Source organism: Sphaerodactylus townsendi, linkage group LG15, assembly GCF_021028975.2.
Source record: "Sphaerodactylus townsendi isolate TG3544 linkage group LG15, MPM_Stown_v2.3, whole genome shotgun sequence".
NCBI lineage: Eukaryota > Metazoa > Chordata > Lepidosauria > Squamata > Sphaerodactylidae > Sphaerodactylus > Sphaerodactylus townsendi.
This window is the reverse complement of record NC_059439.1, coordinates 28266422-28293513: the sequence shown is the minus strand read 5'-3', so window position 1 is coordinate 28293513 and position 27092 is coordinate 28266422. Positions and strand designations below refer to the sequence as shown.

The 27092-nt window shown below is 50.0% G+C and overlaps 1 protein-coding gene across 1 annotated transcript; it reads right to left on the bottom strand.

Moving 5' to 3' along the window:
- Positions 1 to 1500: 1500 nt before the first annotated feature.
- LENG8 (leukocyte receptor cluster member 8) lies at positions 1501 to 25217 on the bottom strand. The gene is made up of 15 exons (XM_048517070.1): positions 24315 to 25217; positions 21059 to 21233; positions 20396 to 20506; positions 19606 to 19719; positions 18993 to 19272; positions 17594 to 17732; positions 15988 to 16173; positions 14881 to 15195; positions 13929 to 14057; positions 13317 to 13605; positions 11848 to 11949; positions 8236 to 8304; positions 7752 to 7881; positions 5660 to 5867; positions 1501 to 3294 (listed from the first exon to the last, which is right to left on the bottom strand). Exons 1-15 carry the CDS (start codon positions 24350 to 24352, stop codon positions 3132 to 3134), a joined length of 2448 nt encoding a protein of 815 aa, XP_048373027.1. The 5' UTR covers positions 24353 to 25217; the 3' UTR covers positions 1501 to 3131.
- Between the last annotated feature and the right edge of the window lie 1875 nt (positions 25218 to 27092).

The following is a 27092-nucleotide window of genomic DNA, read 5'->3' as shown; positions in this document are numbered from 1 at the left end:
GAGCTCCTGCCTTTCTTACGTTTACATGAAGATTTGGATTCCCCTGCAGTGAAGTTTGAATTCAAGCTGCAACAGCCGATAGTCAAGGTTGGCTGCCAGGTAGACCTCCCCTCCCCTCCCCAGTTTACCTGAATTCTGCTCTGCTGTGCCTGTCAATCACGAGGCAAGCAAGGTGGCCTCTGCCATTTGCCTGCCACTCAGAGCTGCAGCAGCTTTGCAGGGAACGCATACGAGAGCAGTCTCAAATCTGCTTTCCCCCTCCGCCAAGAGTACACAGTGCTCCTTCTACTGGATCTGGCACAATTACAACTTAATCCTTTCCCCACCCATCTAACAAGAGGGTATACAAAAATGGATTGGGGGGGGGGGAAGAGAAAATGAAACAATGCCAAAGGGAGTAGAATATATTGTCAATCAGTGAAACTTGGTGAGGCAGGAGGTACCAGCCAATGTCAGGATTGTAGTTTTTCGGCCGTAAAGGTCCAGCTAACTTATGGTGCCCCCTAGTGGCGCTTTCAAGGAAAGAGGTGTTCCGAAGTAGTTTGCCATTGCCTGGCTGAGTCACACCCGATATCCCATCTGAATACTTGGCAGCCTGACAGGGTAGGACTAGCCCAAGGTCACCTGGCAAGCTTCCATGGCACAAGTGGAGATTCAAACCTGGTCTCCCTAGTTATTTCAACACCTTAGGAACTATAGCCCCCTGGCTGTCCCCAAGTTGGAGTACACAACTTTAACAACAGCCAGGCTCCTTACTGGAGCATCAAGTAGGGACTGGATTATGCCAGTCCCATACCAGATCCACTGGCTGTCGATCGAGAACCAGATCATATTCAAGGTGTTGGTGTTAACCTTTAAGGCCGTGAGTGGTCTTGGACCTGCGTCCCTGCAGGACGTCTCCCCGCACTGCCCCGCTAGGTCCCTCTGCTCGTCAGAGGGGAATTTGCCGGAGGTCCCTGGCCCACGAGATAACCAGCTGGCTGCCACGAGGCCCAGGTCTTTTACGGCCCTGGTCCCTACCTGGTGGAATAAGCTCCCGAGCGAGATCAGGGCCCTGTGGGACTTACATTGTTTCCACAGGGCCTGTAAGATGGAGCTTTTCCACCAGGCATTCCCATCTGGTCAACCGGACTGACTTAACTGTTACCATCATTGACCTTCCGTGGGTATGGTGGGGGGACGGGGACGTTGCCATCTGTGGCTGTTTTTATGCATATGAAATGGTTTTATGGTTGCTTTATTGAGCACTGCCCTGAGCCCTGTTGGGGAGGGTAGGATACAAATGGAAAAATTAATAAACAAGTCTCCCATCTCAGAAGCAGAAATGCGGCGTGCTTTTATCCCACAGGTCCTTTGCTGGCCCCAGCGCAATGCCACCCTTCCACTCCACTCAATACCTGCCTCTGACCTGTTTTATTCTCAGACGCGAGGTCGAAAGGAGGCGGCCCTGCCCCGCCGACCCCCGGCACAGCTTCGCACCACAAAACGATTTTTGCCAACTGCTTTAAAAAGTTTTGCTTTTAATCAAATGAGGAAGTTCAAAAAGGTTTCTGAAAAGGAAAAAAAAAGAAGCAATCTTCGAAAAATCCAGCCCGGGCCAAAAAATATCCCCCAAATTACACATATTCAAAAAACAAAAAGAGAAAGGAGTTAAGAGCAAAAGGAGAAGAGAAAAAGCGGGGGAAGGGTCGTGAGAAGCTAGAGAGGGGGAGAAAGGGAGAAAGAGAAAAATAGAGGGGGGGGGGGGAAGACAATTAAGACAATCTTCCAAAAGTTTAAAAACAAAACTGAACCAATGTGACGAACGATGGTGAGAATGGGGTGGGGTTGCATTTGTCTAAGTTTACCTGTAAAGAACTGAGGACAGAGGGAGGAAGAAAAAATAACTTAAAATACTGAGCATGAACAACTCCGGAACACAATAGGAAAGGCGGAGGTTGCGAAATTCTTCTTGCGTGGGGCCGATTTGATTCCACGGCTACTTCGAGGACTGCCTTGATGTGATTTCTTTTAGCTTCGCGGTGCCACTTCCAGCTGGGGGCGATTGACAAAAAAGTCTTATTACATTCTCCGCTGCATAGGAAAAAGTCTCTGCGCAGGCAGCAAATGGGCGAAGGCAGGTTTGGCTTTGCTCATCCTCCTCAGGCCGGGTTTTTTTGTTTTGTTCGTCTGGAGAGGTGGCATCTCTCGTGCGCTCTTTCGGAGCCGGGCCATAGCTCGGAAGAGGAAAAAACTGAGACAGTGTTAGTTTCTTTTTTTGTTTGTTTTGTTTTCAGCAGCACAAATGTAGAACACAAAAGCGCGCACAGAACAACCTGGATTTTTCATCTTCAGAGAAAACCCCTCTGCTAAACACATTATAAAATATAAAAAGTAGAAAAGCAGGAGTTTATTTCCTCTTTAAAACAGTGTTTTTCCCCCCTAGACATTATTTACAACTCGGAGCTTCTGTACAAAATCATATTCTACATATATACAAAGGAGCCATCTGCTCTCACGGTGCCCCTGATTTCTAAGAAGGGCGGCAAACGGAATCTCATTGGGATCCTGCCTCTGGGAAGTTGTTATTGCCTCGTGGTTTAGAGAAACTACTGCAGCTCTAGCTCTTCTAAATACCTCGGGGAGGGGGCGGGCGGGCAAAACACCACTGAATGAAAAGGCAGCAATTAAATGCACATCTTCTAAACATTTAATGACAACCCCAACCCCGTCCTCCCCCCCCCCCCCCCCCCCCCGCTTTTTCTTGACTGGTGGATGGTGCGTTTGCAGCCGTATTTCTCACATGCATCTTAACAGGAAGGGAAGAAAAACAGACAGTTGTGAAAGAGCTGCCGCTGCCAAAACATCCCCCACACACCTCCCTGCCCCACTGCTGGCAAAAAACCCCATAATTGTTAGACCAGGCTCTCCGCTCTTCTCCGTTTTCCGACGGTCCTAGGTGCCATCCGGCGTCCATGGATCTTACCCTCTTCTATCCGTGCATGGAGTGGGCAGTGGGAAAGGTGGCAGAGCGAGGCTCCGGCAGGCCCGCAGCAGCCCAATTAATCTGGGGTCATATATACAGACATATGTACATGTTAAAAAAAACAAACAGGGTGGGGTACGACAAGGAAGTGGGGGGGTTTAGACTTTCAGAAATTGACCAGGACCGCCAAGCTCTGCTTGCAGTCAATCTTGGTGGCGTCGGGGCTAGTATACACGAGAGACAGAGCCGCGAGGAAGGCCTGGCACTCTTCCTCGCTCTCGAAGGCCAACTCTGACACAACGTAGGAGACGAGAAGCACCGGGCGGAAACTGAGGGAGATAAAGAGAGACACTGGTGAATGGGAAAAGGCAGCAGACGAAAAGCAGGCTGAGACGACAAGCGGAACACGGCTCCCAATTAGTGCGTTTTCGGTTACCTTGGCCACCGTAATTAAACCCAAAGAACTTTTCGGGGTGGGGTTTCAGTTCCTAGTCCTTATGGTCAAGGTGAGCCTGAAAGAGAAACTTGGGGGGATGCGACACCACAGGTGGCGCTTCGTTTCGGAAAAAAACAAGATGCGGGGGCACTGTGATGTCCAGCCTGCCCGTGACTCTTGATTAGAGAGGCACGGGGTTGGTTAATGGGGCATTTATAATAAGAGGGCTGAATATGGCTCAGTGCTGCTTGGAGACTTTGACAAAGCGTCGCAACCGCCCTCTGCATTCCTACTGTAAACAAGGAAGGATCTGACTTGGACATTCAGAGGCCGTGTTCAGAATATGGAGCCAACCCAGACCTCTCAAGGCCCCTGGAAGGTCAGTCCCCCAGCTATTGTTAAGCACTGTGCATGCAGATGCCCCAGAACTGAACCCAAAATCTTTGCATGCAAGGCACGAGCTGTAGCCCCTGCCAAAAGGATTTAGGGGAAATAGCTGCTAAAAGATGTGATATGGATCAAATACAGTCTTCAGCGCACAGGGGAGGGGGGGGGGGGAAGGCTGCCCTTATTTCAGCTCAGTTCCAGGACATGGGAACAGTTCACAATTCAACCCTTCCCCGATGTGCCGTTGTTGGACCTTCGGAGGAAACTGTTGGTCGTTTGCGAATGTTGGACTAGGTACAGTGGTGGCGAACCTTTGGCACTCCAGATGTTATGGACTGCAATTCCCATCAGCGCCTGCCAGCATGGCCAATTGACTATGATGGCAAAGGCTGATGGGAATTGTAGTCCGTAACATCTGGAGTGCCAAAGGTTCGCCACCACGGAACTAGGAGGACCGCTGGTCTGATCCAGCTTAGCCCTTCTTAAGTTCTCCTCCTTTCCCAGACGCAGTCTGGTAAGTGTGGAGGGCGATATTATTCCTCCCAGGTTGTCTCCAAAACTCCCAGCACCACACCCAAATGGCAAATCCCTGGAATTTGGGAACTGGAAAAAGATCCTCTTCTATCTTTATGCCATTCCCCCCATCAATTAGAAGACAACCTGGAGCTGAGCCACTCAAGAAAGGAGAAGAAGAGTATGGATTTATATCCCCCCTTTCTCTCCTGTAGGAGACTCAAAGGGGCTGACAATCTCCTAGCCCTTCCCCCCTCACAACAAACACCCTGTGAGGTAGGTGGGGATGGGAGAGCTCCGAGAAGCTGTGACTAGCCCAAGGTCACCCAGCTGGCGTGTGTGGGAGTGTACTGAATTCCCCAGATAAGCCTCCACAGCTCAGGCGGCAGAGCTGGGAATCAAACCCGGTTCCTCCGGATTAGATACACGAGCTCTTAACCTCCTACGCCACTGCTGCTCCTTCTGAAAGAAGGGGCATAATATCCTCCCCCGCCCCCGTACATACACACACAAGCTTACTGTTGCTTGGCATGTTTGCACTCCAAAATCTCTTCCACTAGGCTTAAAAATCCCTCAAAGTGATCATGGGGAGAGGGCGACCAGAGCTGAAAGAGGCCCCTACATATGGAATTCACCGAACGGCATGTATCTTGCACTGCGTCGCTTTCAGTGGAATGTGTGCTCTGATGCGCGTCTGCCCATGCCAATTCCAAAAAAAAATCCCAAAAGAGAATTTTATGTAAAGCAATACGATGCTTGTGTTTTTACAGAAAGCTGCTTTGGACCACAATTGAAGGGTAGGATGGCAGGGTATACATTTCTCAGGAGGAGGGAAAATTCTCTGCCTCCTATTCCTCCTTTGGGGGGCGAGTTCCAGTCAAGCAAGAAGGAACAACATTCATGAAACAAAAGAAAACAAAACTACTTCTTGCTTCAACAAAACACCCCAATTGTTTTGCGGATACTGCCCCTTGTTTCTTTAAACATTCATGTAAGCCCTCCTGTTTATTTCCTGTATGAAATACCTTTCCCAAGTAGGACTAAACAGTCAAAATTTTGTACAGAAAAATTCACTTAGAACCTTCAGTGGATTCAAATCACATCCCAAGTCTGCAAATGAGTTTCAAACATTAAAAACTCAACTGTGTCCTTGGCAAAAAAAAAGAGAGTTGTTTCTCCACTTACCTGCACAGGGCGTGGCCCTCTGGACTATGACTGTGTGAACATGTAACCACCTCTGGTTCCCCTCCCTCTACAAGGCCTCCCCCCTCTCCCTCCAAGATACGAGACAGGAAGGAAGGAGAGGTAGGGAAGAAAAATACAAGGGTGTGGTACGGTCCCATCCCAACTCCACATACGTTTTGATCATGGCTTTGAGGGCCGTTTTCCTCTCTCGTTCAGCAAACTTGTCAATGAGGTAGCCAGACATGCAGGGGGCCTGGCGGTAGAGGCAGAAGAAACGGTGGTAATTGGACAGCGCCCAGGCCGCCCGCAAGGCGAGCGCATGCGCCACGCAAGGGTCCGCTTTCAGCTCTTTTGTCAAGTATGCTAGCTCCGTGGTGATGTCTGCAGGCAAGAGGAAAAGCCACACATTAAAAAAAAAACACACACACACATCCCCTGCTTCTCTTTCGCCTTGGCTTACTCTCAGCCCCCCATTTGTTAGGCTTCAATATTTAATATTTAGGTTGTTTCAATCGGCCAATGAAAACCTTTCAGCAACCCCTGGCCGCTGGCCCTGGTCCCTGCCTGGTGGAACGCTCTGTCTGGGGAGACCAGAGACCTGTGGAATTTAACTCAGTTCTGCAAGGCCTGTAACACAGAGCTGTTCCACCGGGCATATGGTTGAGGCAGTGATGGTAACATATCAAAATAGCACCCTCCCCCTGCCCCATGGTCCCGTTTATATCAAATTGAATAACGGGACAGTAATAGCAGATGGGCCCACGTATTAAGTTAGAGCAGTGTTTTCCAACCTTTCTGACGTCACGGTACCCTTGACCTCACTCTTCATATCTCACGGTACCCCTGCCATCCTCCCCCCACCTTCTCCTCCCAGTTTTCCTGCTTGCCACCCCCCACCTTCCCCTCCCAGGGTGAAGGGAAGCATGGGGGTGGGGGGCGGGGGTGGGGGGGAAGTGGCTGCTGACCTTGCGGCAGGCCCTGCCCCCTGGGCCAGCTCCATATTTTTGCTGGTGCCGGTGGGAGACACCGCAAAAGTGAGGGGGGCTGGTAGCATTGCCGCGGTACCCCTGGGACATGCTCACGGCACCCCAGGGTACTACGGAACCCTGAGAGCATGAGTTAGAGCAAGAACCTGCGAGAGTTCTTACTGATTATTTTTTGGCTTTAAACGATGTTTTTCGTATACATGGTTTTAAAGTATTTATTGTTCCCTTATGGGCTGTTTTATCACTGATGATTGTAAACCGCCTCTGGGCTTTCCGGGGAAGGGCGGTAAACAAACCAAATAATAAATCGATTAAAAAAAATTCCCCACCCCAGTGTTCCACATCACTTCTGTCTGGCTTACAAGGTCCGACGAAATCCGTCCAACAATATGAAGCCTAAACACAAAGGCCACACAGCAGCTTCTCCGAGCTGTACCCCTCCCTGATGTGAATGTGAGGGGGGGAGAAGAGCCAGAAAAGAACTAAAGTGGGTGGGCAGGCTTCTGCCTGACTCCTAGGATGATGGGCAAAGGAGTGACAGGAAGCCCTCCTTGTCTCAAAAGCAGGGGGGGACTGGGCGGAGCTGAGGGCTCTCACTCCTGAATCCAGACAGAAAGAGCAAAGCTTTCCCCTACAGCAGTGATGGCGAACCTATGGCACAGGTGCCAGAGGTGGCACTCGGAGCCCTCTCTGTAGGCACGCGCACACAGAGTTCGTCATGTGGGGGGTGGAAAATCACCACACACACACATCTAGGCTGGCCTGGGCCACTGAGCACGACAGGCGCGCACCACGGTGAGTAGGGAGGACTCAGCTGGCGGGCCTGGTGCCTGTGCTCTGGGTGGCTGCTGCCCGGGGGGAAGGGGTGCAGAGGAGGCAGAGATACTAGAGAGGCACAGAGTGGTGCGCAAGGGACTTGCTGGAGGCTAGAGCAGGGGGGCCCCTGCTTGAGCGGGTGGGGCGGAGGAAGAGGGAGCCAACCGTTTTTTTCTAAACCAAAACCTCAGCATGCAGGTTAAATTGCCGGGTTGGCACTTTGTGATAAATAAGTGGGGTTTGGGTTGCAATTTGGGCACTCGGTCTCGAAACGGTTTGCCATCACTGCCCTACAGGATCTGCTCTTTGAGGCAAATCTCAGAGACCGGCAACTCCTGAAGGAACTCTTGAAAACCAAGACACACAGACTGAACCCGCAACCTCATCCTCCCTTCCGTTTTAGCACCGCACAACCAGATTTGGAAGCAAGCGGCCCTCCCGTGACATACAACCCCTCACTCACCCCCTGAGTTCTTGGTGAAAATGTAGTAGAGGAGGCGGTAAGCAGTGAATTCCCCAACGTTTCCCGGGAGGTTCTCTGCATAGAGGGATTTCAGCTGCGTCTGGCACTGGTTGAACTCTTCGTGGTCACCCTGGAGGAGAAGATAATCCGGGGTTGCTGCAAGTCCCACGCAAGTTGCTGTGACAGCTTCCAGAACACATCTTTGGAGTCCTGGTATTCTACTGTCAGGTAATCGGATACGTTCTGCTGCTCTAGGGGACTTAACTCATTCAAGTCTGGCGCTCTGAACATCAACACATCCAAACTTCAAATACATGTGTTTCCCCTTTTAATGAAGAATGAGCAGGCAGACGAAAAAAACCCAACAGTCTGTGCTCTGATAATACTTTGTTGCGTCCTGTAAGCTCAGGCTGGGCCTCTGCTTGCTCTTGGCAAGAGTTGGGAAAAGCTGGCGAGCCCTCGGAAAGCCCCCCTGCCCCCTTACCTTCTCCAGCGCTATCCTGGCGTGGGTTTCGTACACCTCCACAGTGAACTCTGTACGGATTCCCTGAACCTAAGCAGAAGAAACGGGGTTACCTGAGCAGCAATTCAACAGCCTTCCGATGGGGAGCGGGAAGAACACCGTATGTGGCACGAAGCACCATATTCAGCTGCTTTTAAACGACTGTAATATCAGGCGAACCGAAGATGCGGCCAAATTTCTTGTCTCTATTTTACCAAATGTATAAAACTGAACAATTTTAATATATTACATTGATGGGCTCCAGCCACGCTGCTGCTGTTGTGGCAATTGTCCTTCTCCTATCACAGTCCTAAGAGCTCCGGCCACAGATGTCCATGCAGGTTCAATGATCCTCAACATAGCCTTTTGGGGTGGTCAAATGCAATCCCTCTTTCCCTTTTCAATTCACATTGTTACATGGTGGTGTCTTTTTTTTAGTATAAGGTAACCCTTTCCTTTCTACAACGGAACTGTCCAGAGTGCGAATCCCGCTGTCCATGAGGCTGGTTGACATGCACAGTCCTGGCTTGGGGAAGGCAGAACTGGGGCAAGGAGGCTATCCCAGTCAGGCAGCAGAGGCAGGGTGGTGAGGTATTCAGATCGAGGCCAGCTCCCTGGGTTCTTAAAGGGCCATGTGCAAAAGAAGCGGAGCCAGTAGTGTTGGTTCGCCCGCACCCTGCAGATTTTCTTAGAAGAAAAAGGCAAACTCCAGCTCGCTTTTAGTAAAAGAGAGCTGTGGCGAATATTGGTGAGGAAGTGGGTAAGTGAGTGAGGAAGTGGGTAAGGGTAGAGAGCAGCAGTGGCGTAGGAGGTTAAGAGCTCGTGTATCTAATCTGGAGGAATCGGGTTTGATTCCCAGCTCTGCCGCCTGAGCTGTGGAGGCTTATCTAGGGAATTCTGATTAGCCTGTACACTCCCACACACGCCAGCTGGGTGACCTTGGGCTAGTCACAGCTTCTTGGAGCTCTCTCAGCTCCACCTACCTCACAGGGTATTTGTTTGTCAAGGTGAGGGGGGAAGGGCAAGGAGATTGTTAGCCCCTTTGAGTCTCCTGCAAGAGAGAAAGGGGGGATATAAATCCAAACTCTTCTTCTTCTAAGTGGTGGTTGGATGTGAAGGAGGGCAGAGTGAGGTGTGTGATGTGTATGAAAGTATATGTGTTATGTGGTAGCAGTGGGTGAGGCACAGAGAGTGAAAGTTACCTGCGTGTGAGGGGGGGGGAACCCCACCTGGTGTCTCACACGGCAAAGTGTGTATGTGTTTCACTTCCAGTCGTATTACCTAACAATGTTACCTATTAACTATTTTAACTGCTCATCTCTGCCCATCTGCGTGACCAATTGACCATGCTGGCAGGGGCTGATGGGAATTGTAGTCCATAACATCTGGAGTGCCAAAGGTTCGCCACCACTGTTCTAAGCCCTCATCCCAAGCCCTCAGGCCACAGACAGACAGGCTGCATGAACATTCTAAGGATGACAGTTAAACACAGACAGCTTCATGGCCTGGTGCGCCAGGAAAAAGACGTTTTACCTGGCTCAGGTATGGACTTTTGGCAATTTGAAGGTCCAATTACCTGCCCGCAACAGGGAGGAACGTCATGTGAAAATTTGAGGGTGATCCGTCCAGCAGTTTTGGCGTTATGGAGTGACTAACAAAGTCACTGTTTGCTTTTTATATATATAGATTACCCTTGATCCTTTATCTAGGCCATTAAAGGTTAATGAATGAACTAAACCCCATACGGAAAATACTTTAAATAAATAATAAAACCAGAGGGGGAAATGGGTGTTGGGAGTTCAGATCTAAAACTCTGTGTGTGTGTGTGTGTCTGTGCACGTGTGTTCGTGCGTGCATGTGTGTGTTCTCGTTCAGTGCCTTCCAACTCATGGGGACCATATGAATAGATATCATCCAAAACGTCTCATTGTTAACAGCCTTGCTCAGAAAGTTAAGTAAAGAAATTACATCCCAGCACTCTGAACCAGAGACAGAGGAACAGGAAGGATGCCTGTTTCCTTTTCACTCCAAACACCAAAACAAAACACCCCTGAACACAACCAGCAAGCCTGCCAAGTTTCGAGTGTCCACAGGACTGCAGAACTCTACATCGGTTACATAAGAAGATGGCAATGACAGCCCGAGTCACCTCTGGAGCTTTCATGTGGTCCAGAGCCCAACTGCTGTTACAAATGACGGCCCTTTCCCCTTCCCCCAGCACTTCACAAAAGGAAGGGAACAGCCAGTGCCAGACAAGGACGAGAGAAACGAGCCGTTTGACGAGGCACGGGTGGAACGAAGCTGACCCAACTTGAAAAGTTACATACCAGCTGGTCAGAGCGGGCAAAATTTGTGGGTGGCGGAAATTGGAGGAGCCCTGCGGCACAGAGTGGTAAACTGCAGTCCTGCAGTCAAGACTCTGCTCGCGATCTGAGTTCGATCCCGAAGGAGTAGTGGCTCAAGGCTGACTCAGCCTCAGCTTGCTGGGGGTGAAGTGTAGACAACTAGGGAAGGCAGTGCCCCCCCCCCCTCCCCCAACATGGTCTGCCAAGTCGACATTGAGACATGATGTCATCCCATGGGTCAGTAATGACCCGGTGCTTGAAAAGGGGACTACCTTTACCTAGAGCTTGAAAAGGGGACTACCTTTACCTACCTTTACCTAGGTGCTTGAAAAGGGGACTATCTTTGCCTAGAACCTAGAGGAAACTGGGCTACAGCATGCATGTGCTAAAGTCAGGGAAGAACAGAAATATGTCAGCGCTCTTGCTGCAGTCTACTCAGACCCAAGGAACCTTACCTTCATATTGCTCTGCCCTAAAAAGAAATTGCTCTGCCCTAAAAAGTGTGCCCAGACAAACTTTCTTGCACAGAAACTGGGTCAACTGCTGTGGCCTGTACGAACAGCACAAATCAAGTCTGCAGGTGTCCGTGTCTTGGACACTGTTCATATCCGAAAGGAGCTGTGAAAGGGATTGAAAACCCATAGGCCTCACACTTCATTGCCTATGAACTTTCAAGCTGACCTTGCTGGTTTTAAGAGTTAGAAATCTGATTTATTTAAAAAAGAAAGGGACCTTTGAGTTTCAAAAGCTTAACACCCCCCCCCCCTTCCAATTTTGTTGTTCTGTAAGGTGCTACTGGATGCAAATCTAGGTCTTCTGCTGTAGACCAATATGACTAAGAGGAGAGAGAGAAAGAGAGAAACCCCTTCTGCACATGCAGAATAACGCACTTTCAATCCACTTCCAATGCACTTTGCAGCTGGATTTTTACTGTGCGGAATGGCAAAATCCACTTGCAAACTATTGTGAAAGTGGATTGAAAGTGCATAATTCTGCATGTGCGGAAGGGGCCACAGAAAGAGAACGAATGAGAAAAGAAAAGCTGAATTTGGGTCTAACCCCAATGTTTGCAGGCCCCAGTTTGCCTGCCAGAGAACCCAGGAGCCTTAACTCTCAACTGCCTGCCCAAATGCAGGGCAATTACAAGCTCTGCCCGCAGAAGCAAAGCTGATCGAGACTTCCTCCCGTTGCCACGGCAATTCCCCTGAGGCATCCACTCCCAGCCTCCGACATCCCAGCAGGCTCTTACTGTGAGGTCTTGCCGGATGGATTTCATCTGTTCACAAGCGTAGGCATAATCCTGTTTCTCTTTCCAGTGGGATTTCACCATGGACAAGGACTTTTTGAGCACCTGGGAGGAAGAGGGCAAATGAGGCAAGTAAGAGGCCGACCCCATGAGCAAAAAGAAAAGTCATCTTGGGAGTTCAAGCTAGAGCAAGACTGAAACCAGCCCTGTGAGCACAGGAAGAAGAAGAGCAGGAAGAAGAAGAAGAAGAGTTGGATTTATATCCCCCCTTTCTCTCCTGTAGGACACTCAAAGGGGCTTACAATCTCCTTGCCCTTCCCCCCTCACAACAAACACCCTGGAGGTGGGTGGGGCTGAGAGAGCTCCGAAGAACTGTGATTCGCCCAAGGTCACCCCGCTGGCGTGTGTGGGAGTGAACAGGCTAATCTGAATTCCCCAGATAAGCCTCCACAGCTCAAACGGCAGAGCGGGGAATCAAACCTGGTTCCTCCAGATTGGCATGCACCCACTCTTAACCACTACTGCTCCAAAGAGCAGGCATAATCTGGATTATAGCGGACTGACAACCATCAGTGAGAACATGGACACAGATCTGCAGTAGGTTCTCCTGGCTGGCAGGAAAGCTGCACTTGTTCTCCACCTACACCCAAGAGTATGCCCTGGACCATTCCTCTTGCCTCCACAGCCCACTTCGTCTTCTCCATCATGGCAGATTTGAATGCTTCCTTCAAGTGCTCGGCTGTGTGGCAGGTCCGACTCTGGCTACAGGGCAGGCCTACCCTATTCTAAATTTAAACAGCCTGCCTAGGGTGAACTGCTCAGCACCTGAGTCACACACCGCACTGCGCAACTGAATCTCTGTGGCTTGGCTCACCATGGGCATTTTATCACCCATTTCCTGTTTTTCAGCTGGGGCTCAGGTGTGCAAGTCTTCCCCTTCCTACCCTCCAAGAACTGATCATAGAAAGGCAGAATATGAACACAGAAAACCAAGTGGTGCAAGATACACGGTGTGTGTGTGTGTGTGTGTGTGATTGTTTTTTTACAGCATGCAGCTTTCGGAGCCTGTGTGTGTGTGTGTGTGTGTGTGTGTGTGTGTGTGTGTGTGTGTGATTGTTTTTTTACAGCATGCAGCTTTCGGAGCCTGTGTGTGTGTGTGTGTGTGTGTGTGTGTGTGAGATTGTTTTTTTACAGCATGCAGCTTTCGGAGCCTGTGTGTGTGTGTGTGTGTGTGTGTGTGTGAGATTGTTTTTTTACAGCATGCAGCTTTCGGAGCCTGTGTGTGTGTGTGTGTGTGTGTGTTATTGTTTTTTTTACAGCATGCAGCTTTCGGAGCCTGTGTGTGTGTGTGTGTGTGTGCGCCCGCTGCAGGTTGTTATTTTTTTTATTGTTTTAGCATGCAGCTTTCAGACAATATTATTATTATTATTATTATTATTGTCTTGTGGTATTTACAACACGGAGCCTCTCACCGAGACGGGCCGGACGGTCGAGGGGTCCGGCGCACAGGTGAGGCGCAGGTAATGCTTGGTGATCTCCTGAGAGGTGCCCACAATCTTCAGCTCGTTCCAGTCGAGGCTGTCGGAGCCGGTGGCGTCCAGGCTGTTGATCTGCAAGATGAGGGGCTCCAGGCGCAGCTTCTTGGAGTGGCCCCCGTGCTGGAAGCGGGCCGCCCGCCGCTCCTTTTTGAATTCCTTCTCGGGGTCTTCGTAATCCATGGTGTTGCGCTTCCGGTTGCGCTTCGAGAGGCCCTGGTCGTGCCTGCAAAGACCGGACGGCCACGGTCACTTAGGCAGAGAGGCATCGTCCCAAATGCGTACCAGATCTGGTCTCCAAGGCCAAAGGAAACTTAATAACTGCACAAAGCCACCACCTCTCTAGTAATTCAGTATCCAACAATGCTGGATCCCAGCAACCTGACCCTGTGCTCTCTTGAGTGACGAGCGAAAGAGCTTCACACCCAATTCTAAGACATGGCAGGACTGGTATTTCCTTCCTCTGTCACAGCAATGCCAACCGCTTCTCACCCAAAATCAAGGCATCCCTTGGCAAGAAGCACATGCCCTTTTCACCGCCCCGTGTACCTTTTCCCCCGCTGGGCTCTCATCCGGCCTCTATCCATGTGGCCTCCACGGCCCCGGTTTCTCTGGGTATTCCGGCGGCCACCCAGTCGACACTCACTGCCCGAGAAGGAGCTGTCAGAGTCCGAATCGCTGTGAGGGAGAGAAAAAGTTCGGCCTTTAATCCCCTCGCCCCCCAGGAAGCACTGTCATTTAACTTCGGGACTGTCTTACCCCATATGTCCCGCTGCACTCGGCAGAGGCCAACCTGCTGGTGCGGCTGGCCTCCACTCGGGGCAGGGCCTTTACGGCCCTGGCCCCTGCCTGGTGGAACAACCTTCCTCCAGCTGTCCAGGCCCTGTGGGACCTTGGTGTGTTCTGCAGGGCCTGTAAGACCGAATTGTTCCACCGGACTTTTGGAGGGACCAGCCGCTGATGCAGCCCCAGCCCCACTTCTGATCGTCCCCATAACTTCTGAGGGACCCCCCTCTTGGGAGGGTTTTAGTTCTCGGACGCGAGATTGCATTGGAACGCTGTGTTTTAAATTTGGGTTTTAACTGTTTAATCCTGATAGAGCCATATATATGTATAATAGCTGTATTTTGTTATTTTTTAAACTGTGCTCTACTTGTTTATATTCATATGCTGTGCACCACCCAGAGCCCTTCGAGGGAGGGCGGTATACAAAACTAATAAATAACAACAACTTCTTCTTCTACAGGACACAAAAAAGTTGCAAGGAACGTCGACCCCTCCACATAGCCACATATGGCTGGTTGTAAAAGGGTGGTCCCAGAACACAATCCGATTGGCTAAGAATCTAGGCTTCTACCTTTCACCCTTTCAATTCAGTTTCCAGCCCCATTACTATTCAGCTCCCACAGTCATCCTCTCACACTGGACTCCACCCTCCTTCATGACGCGATGCCTAATAGCAGAGAGTCAGAGGCACCTACTGCAGTCCTCTGAGGCTCACCTCCTCCGAAAGTGGCGGCTGGGCGACCGCGACGAAGACCGCGACCTGGAGCGCGAGTCGACGCTCGAGGACGAACTGTGGTCCTTCATGAAGACGTTCCGGTTGCCAAACTTGGTGGGGAAGCCGTTCCCGCGGGCGCGGCCGGCCCCGGCTCCTCCACCGCCTCCCCCTCGCGGGGGCTGAGAGTTGCCGCTGCCGCCCCGCTGCTGCTGAGAAAGGGCGGACTGCACGGAAGCCCGTGGCGAGTGGAGAGAAGACACCTCCCAGCGCTGCGGTTTCTTCTTGGGACTGTCGCCCGTGTTGTCCCGGCCCAGGCTGCAAAGAGAATTTGAATGCTCCTAACCTTGCTGGACACCACCGATTTTTCCTTACTGAAGACCCCATTTGCCTTTAAAAGCTAGCCAGCATGGTGTGGTGGTTGAGAGCAGGTGCACTCTAATCTGGAGAACCGGGTTTGATTCCCCCGCTGTGCCACTTGAGCTGTGGGGGTTATCTGGTAAACCAGATTAGCCTGTGCACTCCCAACACATGCCAGCTGGGTGACTTTGGGCAAGTCAAAGTTCTTCAGAACTCTCTCAGCCCCACCTACCTCACAAGGTGTTTGTGGTGAGGGGGGAAGGGCAAGGAGATTGTGAGCTCCTTTGAGTCTCCTTACAGGAGAGAAAGGGGGGATATAAATCCAAACTCTTCTTCTTCTAGAAACTATGGCTCACACTCCCTTCTCTGGCCTGGATAGCCCCAGACTAGCCTGATCTTGTCAGATCTCAGAGCAAAGTAGGGTCTGCCCTGGTTAGAATTTGGATGGGCAGCCTCCACAGACGACTGGGGTCATGGAGTGGAGGCAGGAGATGGCAAACCATTCCCAAAGACTCTCACTTTAAAACCCCCACTAGGGGTCACCATAAGCCAGCTATGACGTGATGGCCATAAGTCAGCTGACACATACACACCCTTCTCAAATCTCACTTCCTCTCTCAGTTGCACGCTTAGCTCCTCCCACTCCATCCAGGCATCTGACTCACCTGAGCCTGTGCCCCACCGTTATCGCTGCCTCCCGATCGTTCCTCCCCCTTCCTACAACCCTGACTCGTCTCCTCAGCCACTCACCCTGGAAGCGGCTCGCGGCTCCAGTCGATCGTGTAGGCGGTGCCGTCTTGCAGCCTGGCCTGCAGCACTTCCTTGAGGAGCTTCTCGGTGCGGTCCTTGTCCTCCTCCGACTCGCAGGCTGAGAAGCAGCGCTGGACGTACTCCTTCATGTCTTGCGGCCAGTCTTCCGACTTCCCCGTGGAAGAACTGCAGGGAGGGACGATTTAAGTCTTCCGGTCCCCCCAATAGTGCTCCCACTGACTTCACGTGGGGCTCAAGCCACAGAAGCCTTTGCCACGAAGTCAGTGGCGAGTGGCAGAATATAGAACAAAGGATCTGGGAGAAACGACATCCTAGCCGGGGTGGCCAACCTATGGCGCTCCAGATATTCCTGGACTACAATTCCCATCAGCCTCTGCCAGCACGGCCAACAGGCTGATGGGAATTGTAGTCCATGAACATCTGGAATGCCACAGGTTGGCCATCTCGGTCCTAAAGGAACTTAATGATACCCTTTCAATCAACATTGGGGCAATATGCCTTCTGGGGACGGATGAGTTTCTCCACAAGCCGCCCAACTCCAGCCTTCCAGAGAAAATGTTCTTGAAACACCCTCAGGTGCCACCCCAGCTTTCCTGAAAAGCTCTACAGAAAAGCGGTTCCGCCCGTGCATTTCGTCCCAAGCCAAGGTGCAAGTTTTGGGAATCGATACCGTGTTTCCCCGAAAATAAGACAGTGTCTTATATTAATTTTTGCTCCCAAAGATGCGCTATGTCTTATTTTCAGGGGATGTCTTATTTTTCTGCTCCACAGCTGCATGCTCTGGTCGAACGGGCATGGTTCCAAACAAAAACTTTGCTACGTCTTACTTTCAGGGGATGCTTTATATTTAGCACTTCAGCAAAACCTCTGCCACGTCTTATTCTCAGGGGATGTCTTATTTTTGGGGAAACAGGGTATGTGCCATCCTTTAAACAGATGCTACTTTCCTGTCGACTGTGACTTGTGCTGCTTGTTAGATGCTGCCTGAAAATCCAGCCCCGAAGACACAAGAGACTTAGCTACGGTGTCAGAACACAACAAGAATCCCGCTTCCATACAGCCGCATTGGCGGCGGCGAGGGTGGGGGGATGATTTCTTGAGGCTGGAGAGCTAGCCCCACCGAACAGTGGCCTCTCCTGCCTCAGCCACTAGCCGGCCAAGGTCATCTTTTCATTAAACAAGGGGTTCTGTTCACATGCTGGAAGGAAGCATCAGAGATGCGATGGGAGGGGGGGAAAAACCAGAGTCAGAATAAAAAGCTTCTCTTGTGCTTCCTGCTTAGCTGCAGACACCCCTGTTAAATAAAGCTTGCAGGAACCAGGCAAGGGGTGAAATGCAGCCTGTGAGACAGCAGTGACCTTTTTATACTTGCACCATCCAAACATGAGAGCTAGAAGCCTTCTCAAAATGAAAAACTCAAGCTCTGAGACATATGGAGACTTCACCTACCCAAGGAGACAGGACACAGTTTCAACCACCATTGCAGACGGGTGGTTTTCTCAAACCCACTCTTCCCTTCTCGAATGGGCCTCCCGCTTACGAACCAAGCAGCGCAAAGAGCGACGCGAGCAGAACAGACCCCCACCTGTGATTGTGACGCTTCTCGGAGTTCTGCTGGGAGCCGAAGTTGCCGTGCTGCTGCTCTGAGGAGTTGAAGTTCTGACTGGTCATCACAAAGGGGCGTTTGGGGAGGTTGAACTTCAGGCCCCCGGACCCGGGCGCTTCTGTGGGGAAGGAAGCAAGAGCGGCGCATTTTACAAGAAAGCAGAGGAAGGCTCTGCCGACACGGAAGATGAAACCTGTGCCCACAAACAAAGGGCCACAAATTCAGGTTGCGCTTGGGAACCTGGGACACTCTCACTTCCTGCTCCCCAGAGGCAAAGAACATCTCTCTTGCCCCCATAGCACAGCAAAGCAGTTTTGCGCCATGACTGTTAACTTGCACAATGAGATGATCGCCCCCTCCCCACTCGATTGTTCCCAAATGACCAGGAATTCTGACCCTCCACAGAAACTCCAAGCGGACCTTGATAAATTAGGTGAGTGGGCTAAGAAATGGCAAATGCAGTTCAATGTAGCAAAATGTAAAGTGATGCACATAGGGGCAAAAAATCCAAACTTCACATACATACTACAGGGGTCAGTGCTATCAGTCACAGACCAGGAAAGGGATTTGGGCATCTTAGTTGATAGTTCCATGGGAACGTCAACTCAATGCATGGCAGCTGTGAAAAAGGCAAACTCTATGCTGGGGATAATTAGGAAAGGAGTTGATAATAAAACTGCAAGGATTGTCAAGCCCTTATATAAAGCTGTGGTGAGACTGCACTTGGAGTACTGTGTTCAGTTCTGGTCGCCACATCTCAAAAAGGATATTGAAGAGATAGAAAAAGTGCCGAGAAGGGCAACAAGGATGATTGGGGGACTGCAGCACCTTCCTTATGAGGAGAGGCTGCAGCGTTTGGGACTCTTTAATTTGGAGAGGAGGCGTCTGAGGGGGGATATGATTGAAGTCTATAAAATCATGCATGGGGTAGAAAATGTTGACAGAGAGAAATTTTTCTCTCTTTCTCACAATACTAGAACCAGGGGGCATTCATTGAAAATGCTGGGGGGAAGAATTAGGACTAATAAAAGGAAACAATTATTCACACAACGTGTGATTGGTGTTTGGAATATGCTGCCACAGGAGGTGGTGATGGCCACTAACCTGGATAGCTTTAAAAAGGGCTTGGACAGATTTATGGAGAAGTCAATCTATGGCTACCAATCTTGATCTGCCTTGATCTGAGATTGCAAATGCCTTAGCAGACCAGGTGCACAGCAGAAGCAGCAGCAGGCCATTGCTTTCACATCCTGCACGTGAGCTCCCAAAGGCACCTGGTGGGCCACTGCAAGTAGCAGAGTGCTGGACTAGAGGGACTCTGGTCTGATCCAGCAGGCTAGTTCTTATGTTCTTAAGCTCCCCTCCCCGAGAAGCTCACGTTTCATGCGGTTCCAAAGCTGCTGGCCTTTCTTGGGTTTGCCCCCGTCCTGGTAAGGATGCTGCTGCTGGCCGTAGGAGGCGTTTGACTGGTTCTGCTGGGGGTGTGGCCCTCCAGAAGGCCCCCCCTGTGGCTGCCCCCCAGAGCCCATCGGGTGATTGCCGTGCTGTGAGGGGTGACCGGGATGTTGCATGGGGGACTGCGGTGGATTAGGGACCGGAATTTGCTGCTGCTGGTTAGAGTACGGCATCCCTCCGTCTTCCATGCCAGGGACAGGAGGCTGGGAGAGAAGAAGAAGGAGAGTTTGGATTTATACCCCACCTTTCCCTCCTGTAAGGAGACTCAAGGTGGCTTACAAGCTCCTTTCCCTTCCTCCCCTCCACAACAGACACCTTGTGAGGTAGGTGGGGATGAGACAGCTCCGAAGAACTGTGACTAGCCCCAGGCTGCCCAGCTGGCATGTGCTGGCGTGCACAACCTAATCTGGTTCACCAGATAAGCGTCCACAGCTGAAGTGGCAGAGCGAAGAATCAAACCCAGTTCTCCAGATCAGAGTGCACCTGCTCTTAACCACTACACCACTGAAGCTAAACAAAAGCTGCAGGTCCATTACCTGGTTCATGTTCCCTTGGTGTTGGCCAGGAGGCGGGGGCTGTTGGGGCCCTGTTGAGGAGTAAGCGCCTGGGACGCCATATTGTCCGGGAGAGCTGTATCCGGGGTAGACGTTCTGGGGAAAGCAGACAAGCCGTGGAACCAGCTCAGTGCAGCAAACGGGCAAATTCTAAGAGTAACTTTTAATTTAGCAGTAGCCACTCCCTCCCATTCTCCTTCTAAAGGTATAATTTTATAATTAAAAGTTATGGGCAGAATCGCATTTTGCGCAAAACTGTTTTCTGGCTCTGCATTCCGGCGTGTCTTGTCTCTAGCTTTTTGACAACTTTTTAAAATCCTGAATTTATTCTAGCATCTCAAAGTCAGCACTTGGAGCTGCCTGCATCCTCCAACCTCATCTGGTTTCGGATTATTTGGTACAACTGGAGGGCCCTGGCTCAGAGGAAGAGTATCTGCCCGGCATATGGAGGTTTCCAGGCTCAACCTCTTGATTCTCAGTTGGAGATGCTGGGTAAGTAGGTCACGTGGAAAGACCTCCACGTGAAAACCAGAAGAGCCACTGCCAGTTTGAGTGATGCGTGGCATCGCTGGCCTTGATGGACTGACTTCAAGGTGAATATTCTCAGTTATGCAAACAAGCTTTCTTACACGGCCTCTGGGGTGATTTCTTGCTCTGAATTGGGACACTGTTTGGCCCCATGTTTTAAAAAAAGGTTGCTGACCCTTGCCGAAGCCACTGGGGGATTCATAGGGCAGAGGCACGGAGAAGTCGGCCTGCCGCTGCTACTCACCATAGGGTAATAGTAATTGTAGGGGTAGACGTAGCTGCTGTACTGATACCACTGATAGTACTGCTGCTGTTGCTGCTGTTGCTGCAGGGATTCCCCTTGCTGGGTTGCATACTGTGGAAAGAAGAACAAACTTTCAACATGCCAAGAGACCGATCGTCCTTTGCCAACGCCGCAGGAAAGCCACTGGACTAAAAGAAAAAAGGCTCTCCATCTAACACACTTGGGATCTTTCTTTAGCATTTGAGAATGGGAGACTGGCACCCGACTGTCTTGGAGGATCCAAGGGTCCCTAGGACATAAACCCCAAACGTCCCCCAGAGAGCTGAAGTCTTTAGGCCAAGTAAGTATCCCTGAACCAACGCAGACAATGCGACAGAATGCTGGCAGCTTTCAAGCTTGCTCCCACCCACGTAGCAGGTGCCGCAAAGAAACAGACCAAGCGCACAGCCTGGAGCTCTACAGCGCATCATACCCCCCCCCCCCCCCCAAGAAAAGATAGCTTGACAGCTGTGTTGTGACTCTTGCGGGTATGTTACCCCCATCCCCCATCCCAAAGGTTTATCAAAAGCCTTGCCCAATATTAAGCCCGCAAAATCAGACGCAAAGGACTTTGTGCACTCTCAGATTACTCCTTGCCGAGCAGAAGCGAGTAGGCGCTCTCACCTGCGCGTTCACTGGCCCGCTGGTGGCATTTTTGCTGTTGCCGGAAGCAGCAGCGCTGGCCTTGCTGATGCTGGCCAGAGCTTGGCGCGCTTTCTCCCATTCGGGGTTCTCGTGCATCGGGCCTTCCATGCCGTTCTCTCGGGCGCTCCCGTTTCCCAGGTTGTACTGGGGAGCCCTGCGAAGGGAGACGACAGCGGTCTAGTTGCAAATTTGGTTATCACCACAAGCTCTTTTATTACTGTCTTTAATGCAACTCTAAATAAGCATTTTCCAACCTTTGCATCTGCCCTTGTGAACAAATACCTAAGCACACCACTGTTTGCAGTATGGCATGGGAAAGACGACTGAAATAAATCCAGTGGGTCAGCCTGAGCAAGCATTATTTGAACCCGGTCTTATTCAGAAATATACTTTTTCAGACAGTAAACCATCACTTCAGTTCCATCTGTGGGAGCAAGTAGAAGACGACTTGGGGTTTACATCCCACCTTTCTCTCCTGTAAGGAGTCTCAAGGTGGCTTATGGGACATGGTACCACCTGAGACCTTCTCCAGAGTTTTATGGGAAGGGTCTCATAGAGTAAAAGAGGAGGAGGAGGAGGAGGTGGTGGTGTTAGGATTCATTCCCCATCTTTCTCTCCTGTAAGGAGACTCAAGGTGGCCTACAAGCTCCTTTCCTTTCCTCTCCCCTGTGAGGCAGGTGAGGCTGAGAGAGTTTGGAGAGAACTGTGACTAGCCCAAGGTCACCCAGCAGGAATGCTGGGTTCACCAGATAAGCCTCCGCCACTCAGGTGGAGGGGAATCAAACCCAGTTCTCCAGATTAGAATCCACCTGCTCTTAAGCACGACACCATACTACTCTGACAGCTCTCCCATTCCAGCTAAAGTTTCCAAGATCGTGCAAATGATCCAATTGGACAGCCCCCAATGTGCCACTACAGATCAAGGGATGCTCCCTTCAGATTTTAAAATTTCCCATGTCCTCATAAGCAAGGCTCTTGTAACATCAGAGCTCCTGGATAAACAGGAAGGTCTTGACAGCAGGGGGCGGGAGGGGCCAAACCACAGAATCACTCCTCAGGGTAACAGAACTGTATTGTGACATCGGAAATTGTCAACAGACTCAAAACAGGCAGACAGAGCAGATGCCCAGGATGCAATCAAGTCTAAGCAAGTGTAATCATAACTCTCAATTCAGAGATGCCCTGACATTTCTCTTCTGACAGTCCTGTGCTTTCCTGCTCTTAGATTTCAGCTATATTATTCTCTCACTCAGAAATAACCAGTGAAATTTATTCCACTTCTGTGACAACTCCTCCTCTACCAGCCCATCTGCTCCAACATCATATATTGGTCACATGCGACCTAAGTTGGGGACGACAGAGAGAAAATACCAGATACTGTAACATCATCTTGTTTTGTCACTTGGAGGCAAAGTCTTACTCACCAAGTAGCCAGATGAAGTGCTATTCTAATCTCTGAGTTTTGATCTCTGAGTTCAATACACTGCCTTTATTTAGAAAAGTGCTTTCTTTTCTGATCAGTTTTTTAAAATCTTCCTGTAATATTCATTGCCTCGAAGCTATTATCTACCTTAATCTCTTAAATTAAATATCTCCCCCCGCCCACCCCCCTGGTAGCCTCTTGCAAGATGCTCGCCACCCTTAACACCAAGAATTTGCTCACAAGGAGGTAAAAGAACGTTTGCCACCAAGCCTTGTGAAAACATTCCCTCACTCTGATGACACTTAATTTTTATTCGCCCAAAGGCTTATATTTTGCTGAAGTGATCATCTGAGCTGATAGAACACTCGCTTGAACAAGCGATGCGGAAGGGGCAAGAGGAAACCAGGTGTTACGCTTTGGCAAGCCTTCCTCACCTGACCACCTCTTCTTGAAAGCTTGGCAGGCAACTGACTAACTGTACAGGCCAGCAAGCCTGCAAGCTGGTAAAAACAAGCATTATGATGTCACAAGTAGTAATGCTGATCTCAACAAGGATGCTTAGCTTTGGGTGTGATCACACCTTGACTCTACCACTCTTTAAATGGTGTACTTAATCGCTGGGCCAACTTTTACAACATTCATATTCGACCACTGATTGAAACATGTGCGCCAGGTACACCCTTTTGGCGCAAACATCCAGCCAGTTCACACACAAATCCAGATATGAACTGTTACCAACATGCCTGTGCTATCTGCAGTATGTGAGAACCCGAACCATTTTCCTGGTCTCTCATTCCGTGGGACTACACACGTCTTCCTCATTCTCAACGTTTGTTCAAAATGCTACAATATTTATAAGAGCCTCTATAGAATGGGATTTTCCCGCCATCCTATATTATGAAAAACAAAAACTCCAAATTGCTCACTGGCACATTTACCACCATTTTGTCTGGGCTCAACCTTCATACAAGAAAAGACTGTCAGACCAATCAATTTCTATTCTAGAAGCTTAAGTCATTTCATTAAGACACACTCATCAGGCAAGTATGCCATTCCACACATTCCTATCCTTCCAAAGCAAGAGAGGCAGTTAAGTGTTCAGTCAATACTGTCTGTATAACCGAGGAAGAGTCAAATAGGATTAAAATGTTTTCAGCTAGTTTTCCAGACTCAGTCAGAAAGTCAATTTTGTGCAGAGCTCACGGGATTCTTGAGCAAACACCCCCCCCCCCACCCTCTTCCAGTCAGGCAGGATTTCACAAAACAAAATAAACCAGAGCCAAAGTCTCTTTTGAAATCAACAAGAACTGCTTAACAAACTTGAACGATTTCAGGCACTCTTCACAAGCAGCAAGTTTGATCCTTATTCACCAAGGACTGAAACAATTCCAGAACCCAAAGTTGTACAGTCAAAAAACATCTATGTAACTAACTTTTTTGGAAAAGAGTTTAGCTAAGTTTTTTTTTTCTCTTCTCTTTTCAGGACTCGATTTTTTTAAAAAAAATTACTCGCCCTTCCAACTGAGAATCTGTTACCCATCATTGGTTTAAAAACTCAAGCTGGTACCTTGGTTTAGAGCACTACCTCACCACAACATCTGCCCAAACCATCCCACCCCACCCCACCCAATCATTCAAGTCAGGACTCGATTTTTTTTAAAAAAATTACTCGCCCTTCCAACTGAGAATCTGTTACCCATCATTGGTTTAAAAACTCAAGCTGGTACCTTGGTTTAGAGCACTACCTCACCACAACATCTGCCCAAACCATCCCACCCCACCCCACCCAATCATTCAAGATCCTGCATTCACCATTCTGAAGCACGCTGGTCTCCTATATTGGTAGCCATCCTGAAACAGCAAACTGTGAATTTCCAAAGGCGGGAGTGCCTCTTGAGAGGGGCTGGGGGGTTCTCCCCCCCGGCACGACCTTCCTTCTCGACTCTTCCACAGGCAGAACTCAAATAAAGGACGTTAACAGGGCATGGCTTACATCACACTCTCTGCAGGTGCCAACTTGTAGGAATGCCCCCTTTTTTTTGCTTTAAAATTGGATTTTAAGGGCCTCTGGGGCCCAGATTCCTCAACAGCACAGACAAGGCTAGTTTGAATTCTTGACACCTTCCAAGTAGAGGGATTTCACCAAAGGGAGCTAGGTGCTCCTGCCTTCCTCCCTGCTTTTCTGACCCAGTTAAGTCTTTGCACACCACTTGTTTTCCCTCTATGCTACAGCTGGGACCTTATATTGCAATACCGAGCACCTCGCTTTGGAGCAGAAGGCAGAGACCCCCCCCCCTTCCTGGACACCCCCTGCCTCAAAATCGTCCAGCAAACACGTGACTACTCCCTCTGATGCCAACCCCCCAGCTGAGCTTCCCTAGTCTCGCCCTGAGCCCTTGAGTTGCCCACTTACATCCGGGTCTTTCTTCCCTCGCGCCCCCACCCCACTCACATCCGGGTCTTTCTTCCCTCTCCCACCCCCCTCCTCCTCCTCCTTCTTTCCTCTCCCCTCAGCCTAACAAAGCAACGACTCTCTCGGCTTCAGCTTCGAGGCGGCGGCATAAAACGGCCGGCCGGTTTGGGCGCCGCAGTTCGGAAACGGGTCGCCAGACCAGCCCCGCTCCCAGAGGACGCCTCTCGCTGCGCAAAATGGCGCCCGCCGACTCTCTTGCCCGCTCCGTCTGCCTGTCTCTTAGCCCGCCGCCTTCCTTCCGGTTGGCCGCAAGGAAGGGGCGGGTGCAGAACGCGGGGACGTTGCTGCGTGACGCCACAATGGCCTCGGCCGCCTCAAGTCCCACCCACCTGGCACTAGGCGTCAATCAAATCGAACCACACCACAGCGCCACCTGGGGTGTCGGAGGTCTCCGGGGTGGACGCTCGCATGCGCCAGCGAGTCTCTCAGCCTCCTTCAGTCCATAGGGGAAGAAACGCTGGCCTACCTTGCGTGGCTGTTGTTAGGGCTGTTGCTGTGACTATGTTGAGGGCCTTGATTACTGAGTGCCACTCATAAGAATAACAGTAATAACAGTGCATTATGATTTTAGCGCTCTTAGTTTTATGTCAGTATTCTATTTTTATATGCCTGTAAGCCACTCTGAGCCAGACCATGGTTGGGAATGGTTGCGGTATAAATGCAGTAAAATGTTTCTATCTTTTATACTGCTTTTATATTACTGTATTGTTCTATTATATGTTTATATGTAAGCCACCTTGAGTCCCCTTGGGAGATTGGCAGGGTAGAAATATAAGATATATGTCCTCCATGACATTATTTATATATATATAAATAAAAATAAAACACTGCATTGATTATATCGTAATTGTATTATTAGGTAAAGGTAGTCCCCTCTACTGGGAGAATCCACCAGTGTAGCCTCATGCCGCCTTTATTGGCGGTTCCCCCCACCCCTCGGGATTAGGCTGTGAAATACTAAAACAAAAGTCATAGGTAACCTTTCAGATCTTTTCGAAATCAATTGCTCCCAAACCTACCAATGACCACTTTTTATTAGGACCTCCGCCGTCTTCACTTTAAGCCTTCGCTCGTTCTACCAAATGGGAATTTAGTATGTATTGGACGGCTGCTGATTTTTAATTGTTTTATTTCCAGCCTCAAAACACTTTAAATCAATCGCCTTCTGAAGCGATTCTCTTCTGAAGCGATTTTGAAAACGTCTTCAGTTGCTCCGTGATTTATTGACTACGTTTCCCATGCTTCTCTGAACTTCCTCCTCCATGACACTTTCTGAGATTCATCCCAGTCTCCCTCACCTGTTTTATTTCTCTGTTCTTTTATTTTAAGGAGGGCCAATCTTCAAAGCCTCAAGTATACGAAGAACAGAGAACGCAGCACAAGCCTATGAAGCGTTGAAGCGTCAGTTCAACATAGAACTCAAAAAAAGAGGAGGGAAAAATCACATAATTGATTTTTATTGCAGCCTCCGATCGATCGCCTGGGGAACAACGGGAAGTTTGCAGAGCAATTGTAGAATTCCATTCCTGGATGAGTAAGCCCCGCTGAATAAAATGAGTCTTGCTTCTGAATAGATCGGCTTTGGATTGCTCCCTTGGGCGGGCAGCCAGTTGTAGCCTTAGATTTACCTCCGTCTGCAGGGGAATCGAATGCTGTGTTTGGGACGAGTTCGGCCTCATAAGCATAGCCGTTGCCTTCCAGAAAACGCTTGTGTTGGTGGGGTGTGTGTCACAGAATCTAACAAGCAGTGCTCTCAAGCCGACGGACGAACGGACCGTCAGTTGATTCAAAAGAGATTAGAATTGCAAAAACACTGCCATTCTAAACAGGAGCGGTTGCTAGCAGGAGGTACTCTCGAAAGGAAAGGGCTGAAGCAAGGGAGCTATCCTTGCACATGGACCAGCGAATTCAATAACCTGGGATTTGTGTAACATCCTCCTCTGCTGGAAAGAGAATCCATTATCACAGCAGGCGCCACATGGAGAGGGAACTGTTGGGCCTTTTGATGCTTTGCTAAATTTAGTCCCGTTGAATCGCTGGCAGGGAGCAGGAGAGAGGAGAGCAGATGATGCGACCAGCTTGGGAACAATCTCTGCTGCCTTCGAACAGGTTTTCAA

What these genes read in the sequence shown, in the direction of transcription:
- LENG8 (XM_048517070.1), bottom strand. Translation starts at nt 24,352, where the DNA reads ATGGCTACCAATATAGGAGACCAGCGTGCTTCAGAATG. An exon ending in GCGGGCCAGTGAACGCGCAG is followed by an intron (nt 20,507 to 21,058) that starts GTGAGAGCGCCT and finishes TTCTTTCCACAG; the next exon opens with TATGCAACCCAGCAAGGGGA. An exon ending in ACAATTACTATTACCCTATG is followed by an intron (nt 19,720 to 20,395) that starts GTGAGTAGCAGC and finishes TGCTTTCCCCAG; the next exon opens with AACGTCTACCCCGGATACAG.